This window comes from Sminthopsis crassicaudata, chromosome 6 (assembly GCF_048593235.1).
Source record: "Sminthopsis crassicaudata isolate SCR6 chromosome 6, ASM4859323v1, whole genome shotgun sequence".
In the NCBI taxonomy this organism is placed as follows: domain Eukaryota; kingdom Metazoa; phylum Chordata; class Mammalia; order Dasyuromorphia; family Dasyuridae; genus Sminthopsis; species Sminthopsis crassicaudata.
In genome coordinates this window covers 39,133,531-39,149,560 of record NC_133622.1, presented here as the reverse complement: position 1 = coordinate 39,149,560, position 16,030 = coordinate 39,133,531, and the positions used below count along the sequence as shown (strand labels likewise).

Sequence of the window (16,030 nt, the reverse complement as noted above, 5' to 3'; positions counted from 1 at the left end):
TACAGTTGTCAGAAAGAGTTACTATTCTATGAAGTCTGTACATGTAATATGGAAACATCCTTTAAGACCAGTGACCCAATTTTCCTGAAATTCAATATTTTTAATGATTGTTGGAAAAGAGATGAAAGTTTTTATCATATCTTAGGACTTTTAGGATGTTATTCTTGATTCTGCCACTAATTAGCTTTCTGACCTGGGCAAGTAACAATGTCTCTGGGCCTTTATTTTCTCACCTCTAGGATGAAGGAATTAAGTCTAAATGTTCGCTAATGTTATGATTTCCAAATCCTAGGACTGTCTCCACTATTAACATTTTAAATTTTATTTAAGTTGAAAGATGAGTTTTCACAATCTATTATATCTTGCTTCACCTATGTATCCCACATACCTATGTTAGGTGTATGCATCTACAGTATTTTGTATTCAGTAAATTTACTGAAGTCACTGTCGATTTTACTCAACATAATCTAATGAACACTCTTAATAAAGATGAATGGCTTTTAATACCTGCCATTTAGTTAGCTTGCTGTGCTGTTTCTTTCAAGATCCAAAACTTCTTCAGTGACATTTTCAATCAATATTTAGTATAAACTAAGTGTATGACGGCGATGCTGAAGCTTCCCAAGACAGCTTAGGTAAAGTAATATTGCAGAAAGAGGACTAGAAGTCAGGAGACATGGGTTCAAACCTGTTTCTGACACTTACCAGCCGTATGACCCCGGGGGGGAGGGGTGGGGAGAAATCATCTCATCCTCCTTCACCTGTTTGTTCCTCTACAAAATTTGGGGGTGAAGAGGAAGGCAGGAAAAGGAAACTGTACCTTCTTCAGGGGGATGTCACTTTAACTACATAAACATAAGCAATATAGGCAAGCATGGCCTCTTATTGATTACCCCCCCCAGACAAATTTCTAATTAACAAGCAAAGAAGGTAACTGTCTGAAATATGTTATTGTAAGGCACACTCACAAAAGAATTTAACATTTTACCCTAAAAGTAGTTCTAAATGACAAAGTCAGGCTGAAAGGAGGGAGAGATGCATTTCAAAAGTCCCAAGCGCAGAGCTAATTTTCTTATTATTTAATCGGGACATCCACAGTTGTTTAAATGACAACTCTGGCTCATAAAAATAAATTTTATCAAATTGGATGGAATTAGATTGTGAAAAAGGTGGAATATTTAATCCATGTGATAAGGAAACCTATTTTACATCAAGATGAAGTTATAATCATATAAGTAGTACACTGATGAATCTAATGCACACTACATAAGATTAAAAAAAAAATGAAAAAAAACAAAACAAAACAAAAAAACAAAACCAAACACCTGAGGTGGTGAGGAGTAAGAGTCACACGTGCCATTATTCAACAGTCAGTGCAATTTGGAAACAGTTAAGGGTATGTATGCCATGCAAGAGCCACGAAGTCAGTCTCTCTATTACATCCAGCACAGAGAATATTTTTCCTAGTTTTAGTCCCACTACATCAAGAGAGCTATAGAGAACTTGACAGCCTACATTCTCACTTTTTGTTCCTTTCCTGCTTGAAGCTTCCTGAATACAACTAAGGAAAGCTCAAGTAAAACATTTGCACTTCTACAAATTTATGCTCTCCAAACTTAGCACAACTGATGACAACAGTCCTAAATATTATGTATTTTTAGTGGACTTACTGTCATGCAGGATGGCCTCTAAACTTTTTTACCTGAGGATTCATGACAACATTTTTTTTCTGGTGGATGTGCTGGAGCTTTGAGGGTGATTTTCCCAAGAACACTAGTCACAACTGTTGCAGTGAAAGTTTGTCTTGAGGGGCCAGTGCCTTTGGAGATTACTGTCCTACACTTGTCCACTATCAACACTTTTTCAAGGATTATTAAGGAATTCCTAATTGCTGTTCAATTCCTTTCCCTCACATCTGCTCCTAACTTTCTGCTGCTTACGAGATTTGCCCATTTTTGCTGTCTGCTAATCCTTAAATTTTTGTGACAACACCTGCGCTTTCTAGCTCTTTGCTACTTCTTCTTGGTTTCCTCTTGCTACTCTCTCTCTCCCCTCCCTTAAACTTAAAACAATGCCCAGAGTTTAATTTCTATCCTTCTGCACTCAAGCTTTCTTTCAAATTCCAGACACATATTTCCAACTTCCTACAACTGTTTCACTTCAAACTTAATTTTTACTTGAACTGAGATCATTCAGTCCTCCCTCCTCAAAAGGTGCTCCCTTGTTGCTAATGGAAAGACCATATATCAGCCCACCAAAGCTTTCTTTGCAATATTACCCCATGCTTTCATGTCAACACTACCACCCTAATTCAGGTTCTTATTACTTCCATAATTACAGCAAGGAAATCTCAATTAGTCTCCTTGCTTCCATTCTCTTCCTTCCCAATACATCTTATGTATCACTTTACATTTTGTGCTCAAAGAAATGCAAAAGCTCCTCCTCTGCCTACCAAATAAAGGTCAAAATTCTTAGCGGCATTCCAGTGTGACATTGCAGAAAGAAAGCTAAATTTATAAAATCAAACTGATTTCAAGCTGGCAGGAACCTCAGAAGTCTTTAGCTCAGCTTTTTGAGGCATTTTTTTCCCCATATCTCAAGACTTTTACATTCTTCTCTACTCCTAAAACTACCATTTGCTATCAATTCTTTATAGGCTTTGTAATTTGAAGAGTTAGAACTTTACCTCTATCCAGAGAGCACTAAGGGAGATTGAAATTGTGGGGAAATAAAGAAAGAAAAGGTGAGGAAGAGTGAAGAAGGGCAAGATCAGGAAGAGTATTCTAAAAGCTTTAGAAAATATGGGGTTAGATATGGCCACTTGTGAACATTTCTTGTGTTTCCAGATAACATCAAACATTCAGTTGTGAACACACAGCCCAAACATTTCATTATTCATATAAGAAACCTCAGACCCAGAGAGTTCATAACTTGTCTAAGGACACAAACAAGAGAACTGAGAAATGAACATGGGAGCTTTAATTTTAAATTCTGTGCACTTCAACATAAATATGCCTCTCTTTGGAATCTGCATATAAAGGATGCACTTTTAATTCCTGGCTCTGTGTCTCACTCCCTTAAGTGACTTCTGGCTTCAATTCCTTATCTATAAAATGAAGCCAAGATCATCTCTAGGGTTTTTTCTTACTATAATTCTTATGAACTTTGCTTCTTTTCTCCATCTCAAATACTGTTTTTCATGAAACACCCATTTTGACCAAATCAGACTACTCCTCCTTGAATTCTCCCTGTACTGTCCTAGATCCTTGATTTCTGTTTAACTATCCCCTGAACGGAGGAGGAAGAAGTATTCTGATCAAAGATATAAGTCATGTCTTTCCTCCCAAACACTCACAGCATGATATATGTCTTCTACATATATGCTAATATATATTATAGTTCCTCTTTTTACTTGATTTTCTTCTAGAAACTGAGTTCCAGTTTATATTATTAAACTTTTGATTTTCCTTAGACTCTAACAGTGCTTTTGCATATCTGTTGTAGACAAATGTTTGTTAAGTTAAATTAGATAAATTCTCTGAGAGCAGAAACCACAAGTCTATTCTATTATGTTCTTGACATAAAAACTAGCACAATGGATAACAATGGGCAACTTTTATATATCGCTAGATAAAAAGCAAGTCGTCACACCTGGAGGCAGTGATATGAAAATTAAGTGATCTTTTAGGTTACATGAGATAACTATTGTATGACTTTGGATACACAGATATAAATCAATAAAAAAGATTAAAGATGTTAAACCACCATATAACACTGTGAATTTTTAAATTTTAATTCATTCAAGATACCAGACACAGAATGAAGCACTCAGAGATCTTTTTGCATTTGAAAGCAACTTTAGACTAATTTCTAGAATGGTACCTCCCATATAGATATAACTCACTCTTATGGCTGCCTACAATGGGAAACCAAGCCCCTTTCATTTTCTGTCTCTCCTGGCTTAGAAGAGTCCACTGTGGGAGAAAGGAAGTAAAGCATATAGAAGCAGTTGTTTAGAAAAAGAGCTTTTATTTGGAGCACAGAAAAGAATGGGGGAGAAATTAGAAGAATTGTTTTTCATCATTAAAACAATCCTATTTTAAATGACAATTGATCAGATTTAAAAAAATTACTCGGCTACTTGAAGAGGTGGATCCAATTAAGAAAGCACCCAAAAAACCCTGTTAAATTCAGAATATGAGAAAAATAATCTAAAATAAAAATATTCGCAGCAAAGACAAGATACTTACCGCATGCAAAAAGTTAACTGAAACTAAATTCAATATTAAGAGTATTGAGTTCCAGCAGAGCTGGCATTTCTAGAGATATTAACCATGCATTTGTTTAAAACAGCAATTTTAGAAGAGGATTATGATCCAGAAGTGGGTATAAAACTTCATATCCAATCCATAGAAGGCAGCAGAGTACAATTAGAAAGCAGTATAACAACTACTTTTAACCTTTCCCCAGATTTCAGCCACCATGAAAGCCAGGTCTCATTTAAAAATAAAAAAAAAGTATGTATACTAAAATCAAAACTATTTCATGAATCAAGTATTAAGTATATATCTACATATATGCAAATGTAGATAGGAGTGGGTGTGAACTTTGAGTGAGAAGAGATATAATTGTACTATTATTCTTTCTAATTATATTGAGGGGAAGGACTGAGCCAGTCTTGGTGTTCTTTATACAAACCTACTTTTTAGTAGTTCATAAAAGACAAAGAACTAATTTTTTTTAAACCATTCCATTAAACAGTGGACATTGACTGGAGAGTTAATATATTTTCACCAGAATGAATTACGAAAGGACTTTTCATCAATAAAATAAGTATTAAATGAAAATAGATAATCTCATGAACTGATGATGAATAAAATGAGCAGAATCAGAAAAATACTGTACACAGTAACAGCAAGACTGTGTGATGATCAGCTCTGATAGACATAGCTCTTCTCAGCAATACAGTGATCCAAGACAATTCCAATAGAGTTGGGATGGAAAATGCCATTCACACCCAAACAAAGGACTTAGGGAAACTGAATGCAAATTGAAGCATACTATTTTCACTTTTTTCTTTTTTTTTGTGGTCTTTTCCTTTTATTGTGATTTTTCTTTCACAGCATAATATGGAAATATTTTTAAAATGTTGTTACATGTATAATATCTATGTCAGATTGCTTGCTATCTTGAGAAGCGGGAGGTAAGGGAAGGAGGGAAAAAAATTTGGAACTCAAAAAAATCTTACAAAATTAATATTGAAAACTGTCTTTACATGTAACTGGGAAAGGAATTAAATACCACTAAGAAATTTTTAAAAAATAAAAGAATGTGTCAATTCAAAAAAAAAAGATAAGTTGCTATGTTCCTTTAGACTACATGTAAGAAGTGAAAAATTGAAATAGTCCAACTTTACTATTAAAAGATAATGCCATGACATATATATATATATATATATACATACATACACATTATATAGCATCTGCCTAATATGTTGGCATGTAATTTTAATAACCTAAAATGTATCATAATTTAAAATAAGAAAACAAAGTACATACAGTTTTATCTGGCATTTGTTAGTACAGTAGGCTACTAATAACTCACATGCTTGCAGCAGTGGAGACAAAACAATTCAGCAAATTTGTAAGTCACCAGGAAGCTGAGAGTTTGAAAAAAAGTAGCTACTTCCACTTCAACCTTGTCACTATAAGTAGTGGTATGGGAAGCATACTCAAGAACAAAAATGAGAGCAACCAAGGATAATTTACTAAAATTCACCTTAAAAAGATTGTATCTGCCATCTTGGATCTCTGCACCTGGTGTAACTTCCATAGTATAGTCTTCGGCCTAAGTTAAATAACATATTCCCCATTAAGATACCACACAATTTTGAATTAGCTACTTGTTGTAGCTAGTCTGTCACATGAAAGTAAGAACAATATTAAGAAACATTACTGAAACTCTGAAAGGGAAGGGAAAAAGAACAAATTCATTAACAAAAGAAAAAGAATGGCATTCTAAACTGCAATAATATTGCAGTTAACCACCTTTATGGGGCGGAAAAAGTGACTGGGATATGGGGAGGGAGAAAAGAGGAATGATACAATATTTACTAATTACCGTAATTTTATTTGGTATTAATTCAAGTCCCATTCGTATCCTCTTTTGTTTTTCACAGTAAGCTTTCCATGTATCTTCATTAAAACCATAATTAAAGTAATCAGAAAGATCAGCACCTATAAATTAAACATTCTTTTTAATGCACAAATATGTTCTGGTTTTCTCCAGTTTTAATCACTTTTATACAGCAAAGTAATACCAAAAAAAAAGATAAATTAACTGTGGTGAAACTACACTAATTCTATGTTATATATGTTTTTCAGTGTAAGCATATTAGTGGAAAACAAACGTGTGTTTACCTCTATGTATGCATATATACATGAAAATTAAATACACACATATATATATTCTCTTTCTATAGCAATTACTAACACTTCTAATTTATTAAGTTCATGTTGCTTTTTTGTTCAAGATAACTATCTCAGATAGCATTTAGTTACATGTATTTGAGAAATGTTATCAGTACATAATTAGAACTAATATTTAAATACAGTACCTAGATCTTAAGAAAAAAATAAAAATAACCATCTAACACAAAATTATTTGAATTAACATATTTGATTAGGAAAAGAAAAATCTAAAACATGTGACATTCATTAATCACAAACATGTGATTAATTCAATAAGCATTAATAAACAAATGCCTGTTCTACCTCCCCAAGCATTGTGTACAATGATATAAATGAGTAATATTACCTGGTTTCCGCCATGGTTTATCTTCAAAAGAATCTAAATCTACTTCTAATAGTGGAACTCCATTAATGCTTCCAGGCGCATCAAGGTCTACACCTTTGACTTTTGTCCCTATTAAGAAAAATTATGTAACAGCTATTTAGCTATATAAACAAAAAGTTATCAATCCATATGCCATATATATTACATTTTATTAATGAACAAACAAATGAGCCTTTAAAAAGTCAGATCTATATATAAAGAAAGAAAAAATGAGCATAGCTCCATTTATTTGTTTGGCTTGTTCATTCATTCGCCAAGAAGAAATCTAGAAACATAGGACAAAACTGAATTAAAAAGGTATTTATTATAAAAAGAATTTTTATTCTTATATAGCTCTGTGCTTTCGTCAATCTATATTAGGATTTCCTCTTGCTGATCCTAAATGACAATGAGCCAATAACCTATCATTTTAAGAATGTTACCTGGGGCAATAAGAGCTTGTGACTTGAGCAACCAGCATATGTTCAAAGTAGCCCACTATCGACTACAATATATCTCACTTCCAGATTACAAATACTAATTTATTAATGCTTTACTTTGGTCCCTGAATTTAATTTGGTCAATAAAACATTTATAAAGGTAATGTCATGAAATAAAACTGGATGAAGAATTTGAATTCAGAAAGTATTATATCCTCTTAGACAGTACTGGGAGAGTCCTAAGCCCATGTCTTAGCATACCAAGAAGATCCTAGGCTGTCAAATGACAAAGCAATAAAAATCAAGTTTCCATGCTAGAAAAACTATGAGTTCAATTTCAGCAATAACTGGTGTCTATTCTCCAAGTACTATCTTGAGTTAAATATAAGGAGTCTCACTTTTCAGAAGGCTAATAACTTCTTTGGTTATGAAACAAACAAAACCATGAAACTATGCAAATCCTTCGTGAAGACACTTAAAGTGTCTGTCCTGTGGCAACAGTAACAGAACAGGAAAGGGGCACTGAGAACAGTGAAAGATCAGCCTTTAGACTACTTAAAAGCTATCGGTATTCCAAATGGGAGATCCTCAATGATCAGCAAATATACACTCTGCTGAGAGAACTGAATTAGATCAAATTGGATATTCTCAATAAAACTTAACTTGAAAACAAAAGCAAGTTAAAATCACAGCTAAACATGCAAATAAAAGAATGAATTTTTGTTTCATGGGGTATTAGTTCATCTTGAAATGAAGTGTTTAAAATACCCATTTGTAGAAATATCATCATAAATATGACTGTACATTATGTGCCAAATTTTGTTGCTGAGGAAAAAGGTTACAGAAACACTATGAAGAATTCAATAATTTGATTAAAATATAATTGATTAAATATGATATTAAATGTCTTCAATGAAAAGATGGATGAAAAGAGTTGGAAAATAGAATTCACAAGTAAAGTAAGAAAGGACAAAAGATTACAAGACAACCTCATGTTTGTCAAACATGAAAACTTTTTTTCAAGAAAAGCCCTTATAAACATAGGGGCAGTTAGGTGGTGCAGTGGATAGCGCATCAGCCCTTAAGTCAGGAGAGCCTGAGTTCAAATCTGACCTGACACTTAACATTTCCTGGCTGTGTGACCCTGGCCAAGTTATTTAACCCTGATTGCCTCAGGAAAAAAAAAAGAAAGAAAAGCATAAGCACCAAATAACAGCTGTCTATGTTTAAAGTCAGACTGCTACCTTAGCACAAAGATTAAAAAAAAAAAAAAAAAAAAAAGAACAACTTAATTCCAAAGTTAGAAGACCAAAAGTGGCAAAAAGATGTCCTGTCAAGCAAATTAAACAACTTCAACTTGACTTAAAGAAGCTTCTCAATGTCAAAAAAATAGAATTTAAAAAAAAAAAAAAAAAAAAAAAAGCTGGATTAGATGGAATGGGGGGTAGCCACACAAATTTTAACAATTTCTGAAGACTATTTACTCAGGTAAATCAGCTGTCCCGAGGAAACCAAATGAATGATGAAACCACCTCAACATACACTTGATCTCTTCAAGTAGAGATGCAACAACTAAGACCATTTTGGATTTTAAATATAAGTGAGAAGCAGAAGAAAGTAAAACTAGTAGAAAGTTTGGCAACAGACCTAAGTAATCATTCCAAAGGTTTTCAATGATGAAATTGGAAGATTCACAAAGGAGACAAAAAAATCAAGAGGAATCGAAATCACTCTAAAAAACTACTTCATGTCAAAGACAGTGAAGTATAATATTTGGACTCTGATATTACTTCCCCTGATCTAGTGCTAAGAGTTGAAACCCACACAAGAATGCCTGGTCACGATCCATAAATAAATATATCAAGGTTCATAAAAAAATGGAAAAGAAACTAGGAAGGCCTTGAAGGGTTAAGCATCAAGGCATCTGAAAACAGGAAAGATAGCAAAGATTTGGAAAAAATTCTGAACTTTATATAAACATAAATATGCAAATACAGCAAGACAGAATTTCAACAATCACTAGTGAACATGAACAAATACTTCCCCATTTCTATAAAATATAAAAGAACTCTAAGCACTTACTGAAGTGGCTAAGATTTTCCCAATAGTAAATCATTACTTAATTGAACAAAAACTGTAGAGAATGTAACATACTACCCTGTACTTATCTATCTGGTGATGACTAAAAAATCTGATTCTTATAGAGCATAATTTGGCAAACTACAGACTGATCTGAGGGTTAAGGCCTGTTCTTATGTAAGTAAAAATGGTTGTTAGATTTTTAAGTACGTTAAAAAAATTTTTTTTAAATGTAAAAAAACCATTCTTAATGTTAGCTTGGTAATCATACAAAAACACGTGGTGAAGGCCAGATTTTAGCAACCCCTACTATATGGCAAAATGCTTCTTCAAAAGTACAACTCCAAGGGTTGTTTCTAATACATCGAAATCATAAGATTTCTTGATAGAAATGAAGATAACTTTGTTAGAACCGATATAATTACCAAGTGAGACATAAAATAAGGAGACATATAATGGCAAAATGTATTTGCCACCATCATGGTGAATGTCCTCTACAGATATACATGGATAGTGTGACAGACTGAAATATCTGAGTATCAAGATATCTGTACTTTACACACACACACACACACACACACACACACACACAGAGAGGTTTTGCCAATTTATTGCATAATTCAGAACAAACACAATTTATTGGAAACATCACACAAAAGCTGAATTGCAATTTTTATAAAATAAAGCTCCCAACTTATTCATATATTAGTAACACTTAAATTCTTGATTTTTACCTTCTCCTTGAATTGTAATCTAACTTTTGCCAATATTATTTCATTTTAATTTCTACTCATGCCAATATGCAAATTTACCTGCAGCTCCATAAACTCTCCCTCCTGTCTTGATGTTAAGATTTACAGGTGCTGTACCATAGCTCCTAAAAGTAAAAATTATATCAAGATGATTAATCACAGCATTAAGTCAGCACAAATCCTCATGTACCTACACAAAAAAAATCTGACTTGTATTGTGTACTCAAGATAAATTTATATTAAAAAGATACTTTCATTTAAAATGACTCAAAACCCTAAAATGAAGTAAAGATAAAAAACAGTCAACACTATACTAGATGAAATCCTAATATAATGAGCTTGCCTTATTGAATATTATTATTTATAATAGCCTTTTTTTTTTTTGTAATGGCAAAGAAGTAGAATCAATTCTAGTTCATCAATTAAGGAATGATTGCACAAGTCATGTAATACAATTGCAATGTAATATTATTGTATCAAATAAATGATGAAAGGGGGAAAAAAAAAGATGAAATGGCAATTTCACAAAAACCTAGAAAGATTAATATGAACTGAGGCAGAGTGAAACAAGTTGAACCAGGAAAATATTTTACATAATTACAACAGTTATAAAGAAAAAGACATCTGAAAGAATTAAGGACTCAACAAAATGACCAACCACAATTCCAAAGTAACAAAAATTAAAGTCATTAAAACAAAGTAGTTCCTTAATCCTCACTCAAGCTGCTCTTTTCCTCCAGTGCAGACTAACTCAATTAAAAACAAAAGTGGGAAATAGTTAATAAATAAATAATGCAACAAAATACCGATACATTGCTTTCTAGATCAATACATAGACCAGTGGTTCTCAAACTTTTTAAATAGGGGGCCAGTTCACTGTCCCTCAGACTGTTGGAGGGCCAGACTATAGTAAAAACAAAAGCTCACACTGTCTCCTCCCTCAGCCCATTTGCCATAACCTGGCATGCCACATAACTGTCCTCAGCAGGCTGCATCTGGCTTGTGGGCCGTAGTTTGAGAACCCTTGACATAGACAATAGGTTTCTGTTTCTATCCAAGTGACACTACTGCCCTATTTTAAATTTCCACTCCACTATGTCTCATATTAGTCCATCAGAGGTCAATGCAACTATGTCTTAATAGCCTTTATAAGGCTTTTTATAATGGTAGAAAAATGAAAAAAGAACAGAAGTCAACAACTATTTTAGTTGATGACTCATGAAGATTTTAAATTTTACTCTTGAAAGTTAACTCAGGGGCAACTAGGTGGCACAGTGGATAGAGGATCAGCCCTAAAGGCAGGAGAACCAGAATTCAAATCTGGCCTCAGATATTTAACACACATGTGACCTTGGACAAGTCACTTAACCCCAAATGCCTCAGCAAAAAAATAAGTTAACTCACCCATACTGTGGTGCTCCAGTTTTAATATCACCAATGGTGACATGAACATCATCTTCATCATCGTCACTGTCACTCTCACTATCATCTTCAGTTTCAGTCACCTTCTACACAGAATAATTTAAAAGATTCTTCAGTTAATTTAGAATTTTTGATACAGAACCCTGGGTAGAAGCACTGCCCCATACAACAAATAGAGCATCTGAAAAATGGCCATGATTTTTGCCAAAATCAAAATTCCACTGGATCTGAGTTTGCAAACTGGCTCTGATACATATTATCTGTGTAACCTTGGGAATATGACAGCTTTATTGGACCTCAATCTCCTCATCCATAAAAGAGGAGGTGATGGAGGTTTGACTTTAATGACTTTATGTAAATGAAATTTGTTCTAGCTCTAAATCTATGGTTCTTAAGCACAAGTACCAAACTTAGGATACTATATCCCAGGGGGTCTTTTCTTAAGTTGCTTTACTTAAATACATCTTCTCAAAGAAACAATAATACTAACAGTAACATCCCTAGTTCAATCCCCATAAGTTAAATTAACTTATAAGTATTACGAAATCTAAACATTATGTGCCACAATGTTCCTATGGGGAAACACCCTTAGAGTTCTTGGTTTGCCAAGGTCACATAATACCCCTGACTAAATGTAGCAAGACTAGAAACTCCCTCAGCTAGACCCATGCCACTCTGAAGAAATGGTAATCTACTTTCACCAGAAGCTAGAAGGATTCAGATATGGAGTTGTAAGGGCCAGGGCTAAATGTGAGAATTACTACTTAGGCTGTTTCTAGACATTCTTTTCTTCTGCTCAACTACATCTCCACCTCTACCCCTGCCTTTAGCTTAATAACTCTTTTCCCTTAAAACCTTATTTATACGCATGCACACGCGCATGTGAACACACACAAATGAGTACTTCCTTTTCTACTGTACCTACTATTGCCTCCTAATAGTTTTTTAATACAGAATCAAGCAATTGATTAATGAGCATTTATTACATGCCTACTAAATGACATACTATGCTAGGTTTTGGAAAACCAAATACAAAGGAACCAAGTTTCATACTTTTGAATGTATATTCCCATCCCTAAAATGTATAGACCTTTTAAGGTTCATAGGCTAAAATGGAAGAAATATGTAGGGAACGAAAACACTCCTTTATATGTCTGCTTTCCGCATTCTCTTTATTCAATTAGACACCATTAAAAAAATATTCACATTTAAGTAATAAATGTTGAGGTTCTGAATGAAAAATTAAGATTTTTTTTTTAATAGTATTTCAGAGGAAAATAAGATTCAAACTATCCTAACCTTAAAAGACTGAGATTAGTTGCTCAACACAAGAGAAATTAAGGAAATAGAAGGGGAATGGGGTAGGGAAATGGCAAACATTACATATTTTCCTGTTTCCTTGCCATTACCATAAGATACTGGACTGGCTTGAGGTAAAAAGAGTGACAGAAGGGGCAAACTGCATAGGAGCAGGGTGAAGGGAAGAGATTCCAGGTAGGAGCAAGCATGAAAGTTGAATACCTAATGGAGATACAATCATTCCAACAGAACATCCATCCTTCCATAACATAAAATATAAAAATATTACTAAATATAATGCAAGAACTAAAAAGTAGGCTCAAAGTCAGGGAACATTTTGACAAATAGAGGGCAATTTCATAGTTTGGATGTAATACAAGGATTCTGCATCTCAGCGTCTTAAATTTTTTTGACTTAGTAGCACTAGAAAACTTAATCAAATTGAGAGAATAATTACTTATGACTATCCATTACGAGCTAATTACTCTGGCCATGATTCTCATAGACATAATATTCTAAGAAAGCAGAACATAATAGCATTAATAAAAATTTTGAATTTACATAGTTTTGAAGTTCAGAAAGTATTTTCCTTAAAGCTATCCTGTGCAGATAATCAGGAATTTAATTACCCCATTTTATGGATAAAGGAAGTAAGATTAATAGAAACTAAATTATTTGTTCAATCATCATTATTAATTGGTTCCCAGATCTTTAGATTATAAATCCTATGCTTTTTTGATATCAAGTTCTATACTCAGATGCTTACTTTAAAGCAAACTTTTCTCTACAAAATACCCCAAACTCATATAAGAATTATATTAGTCTGATAAGACACAATTAAACTTACTGGTTTTGCTATCCCATTTTCTGCAGTTTCATCTTCAACTCCAGATGGAGGATTAGCACTAAAAAAAGAAAAAAAAAAAAAAAGCAATCAACTCAGTTATTATATAACCAGTATATAAACTTTATCATGCCACCTTAGTATTTTTAAGGTCATTCATTCAAAAAATAAATATAATTGACTATCACAAATACAGTATAATGAAACAGTAGGAACCAAAGGCACTTGACTTCAAACTGCTTATAGTCTTATTGAAAGTGAGAAAGGATTGGGTAGTAGTGGTAAAAAGGAGGACATATGCAAATAAAAAGAACAGAAATATGATAATGCAGTAAAAGGAAGAAAAAATGACAGCTGTATTGATTGATACTTTAAAGTTAAAAGCCTTTTTCATATAGATGAGGATACCACTTTGGGCAAGTAAAATGAATCACTAATCATTACACAACTTAATGATAAAATTCAAACTGGTTTCTTGATCCCAATCTAAGCGCTCTTTTCTTTTTTTTTTTCTTTTTCTTTTTTATTAATGGAGGCAATTGGGGGTAAGTGACTTGCCCAGGCTCACACAGCTAGGAAGTATTAAGTGTCAGGAACCACATTTGAACTCAGGTCTTCCTGACTTCAGGGATGGTGCTCTATCCACTATGCACCTAGCTGTCCCCCTAAGTGCTCTTTTCACTACATATTATTTTTGTTGATGAGAAGTACTCAAGCTGCTTAACTCTTTTCTCTAAATCAATGACAGTTTAATAGTTAAGAAGCAATTTAAAATTTCAATGATTAAGTGAAATTTTTAAACTTAAGTGGAAAAGTGTCCTCTCATTTGCTAAAGATCACTACACCCAATTTTGACCTCAAAATTCCTATAATCAAATACCAAAAACAAACAAAAAAGTACTCATGTCTAAATTATGAGCAGGTATTATACTACTTTATATGCCAGATACTACACTTAAGCCTTTACTAAAAAAAAAAAAAAAAAAAAAAAAAAAAGTTTCCAATAATTATTAGTTGTAGAGTGGGAAAGCATTAATAACTTCATGATGAATGCGATGAATATAAGAAGAATGGAAAGACCTACATGATCTGAAATAGAGTGAAAAGTCGAGCTAGAAAACAACATATATAATAATGTCTATACATTCGTGTAAATGAAAAGACTCATTAAAAAAAGTCAATCTTTGAAAACTATAAAGAACTAGCATGAGAGATATGAGAAGATACCCCACCACACACTATTCCTTAGAAGAGGTGGGTGTTTCACAAGATTTTTTATTGTACATTTTTTCAGAGATTTCTCTCCTCTTTTTCTTTTTTTGGGGGAAGAGGAAGGTCTTTGAAAAAACAATTATGTGTTATATGAGCTAGCTCTGTAAAGTGGAGGGGGAAAGATAATGGAACAAATTAAGATGTAAAACAAAATCATCAACAATTTTTTTTTTTCTTAAAGAAGCCTATATGACACAGGACTATGAGGAACAAAGTAACTAAATAACCCGTCAAAACCCTTTTAAATATTTAGTGTCATGATTCAGAAAAAGCCTAATATTTTCATGACTAAGTCCAATGTTCTCTGAACTGGATTTAAAATATTTAAAATGTTTGTTGTTATTGTTTTGTTGGTGGTTTTTAGATCAGTTATTTCCAAATATAGATTACTCCAAACAAAAGATCTTTTTTAAAAGTTCAGCACAACAGAGGTCACACCCAACAAACATATTAATATCCCCAGTCTTTCACCTCTTGAAGAGGTAATTTTCTCAATTCTTCTTAGTCATTATAATTTACACACTGCTCAATTTTATTTATTGCTTTTATTCCATTTACATTGCTGCAGTAATTATGTATATGGCTAACTTCACTTGTTATCAGCTTGTTTTCTAATGTCTTAGTAAATTCTTTATATTCCTTGTTTCATATGGCACAAAACTTTGTACAAGCCACTATTTGTTTAACTGTTCCCCATTCATACTGATTTTGTTTCCAGTTCTTGCTATTTCTTTGAACAAAGTGAGGATTCACAGGAGTGGAATAAAATATAGAATGTCAAACTTTTATACATATTAGTATCCCTAAACATTTTTTTTGTAAATGAGATGGCCCAAGGATTCTGATAAAGGCCTCATTTCTAAAATAAAAAGAACTAACTCAAATTTATATGAATACAAGGCATTTTCCAATTGATAAATGGTAAAAGGATATGAACAATTTTCAGCCAAAGAAATCAGTCATTTCTAGTCATCTGAAAAAATGCTCTAAATCACTACTTATTAGAGAAATGAAAATTCAGACAACTCTGAGAAACCCCTCATATACCTCTTAGATGGCTAAAATTACAGAAAACATAATGATAAACG

At 33.0% G+C, this 16,030-nt stretch overlaps 1 protein-coding gene across 13 annotated transcripts in view; it reads right to left on the bottom strand.

Moving 5' to 3' along the window:
• The window catches only part of FIP1L1 (factor interacting with PAPOLA and CPSF1), a 79,969-nt gene that overhangs the window by 55,565 nt on the left and 8,374 nt on the right, over window positions 1-16,030 (bottom strand). For 7 of the 13 annotated variants that reach the window (XM_074276405.1, XM_074276417.1, XM_074276406.1 and 4 more), the window contains exons 3-8: window positions 13,674-13,731; window positions 11,510-11,613; window positions 10,166-10,230; window positions 6,817-6,924; window positions 6,121-6,236; window positions 5,779-5,847 (exon numbers count right to left, since the gene is read on the bottom strand). In XM_074276405.1, coding sequence (XP_074132506.1) covers window positions 5,779-5,847; window positions 6,121-6,236; window positions 6,817-6,924; window positions 10,166-10,230; window positions 11,510-11,613; window positions 13,674-13,731 — 520 coding nt within the window. The remainder of the gene's footprint in view (window positions 1-5,778; window positions 5,848-6,120; window positions 6,237-6,816; window positions 6,925-10,165; window positions 10,231-11,509; window positions 11,614-13,673; window positions 13,732-16,030) is intronic. The other 6 variants (XM_074276407.1, XM_074276408.1, XM_074276416.1 and 3 more) reach the window with 1 other exon arrangement.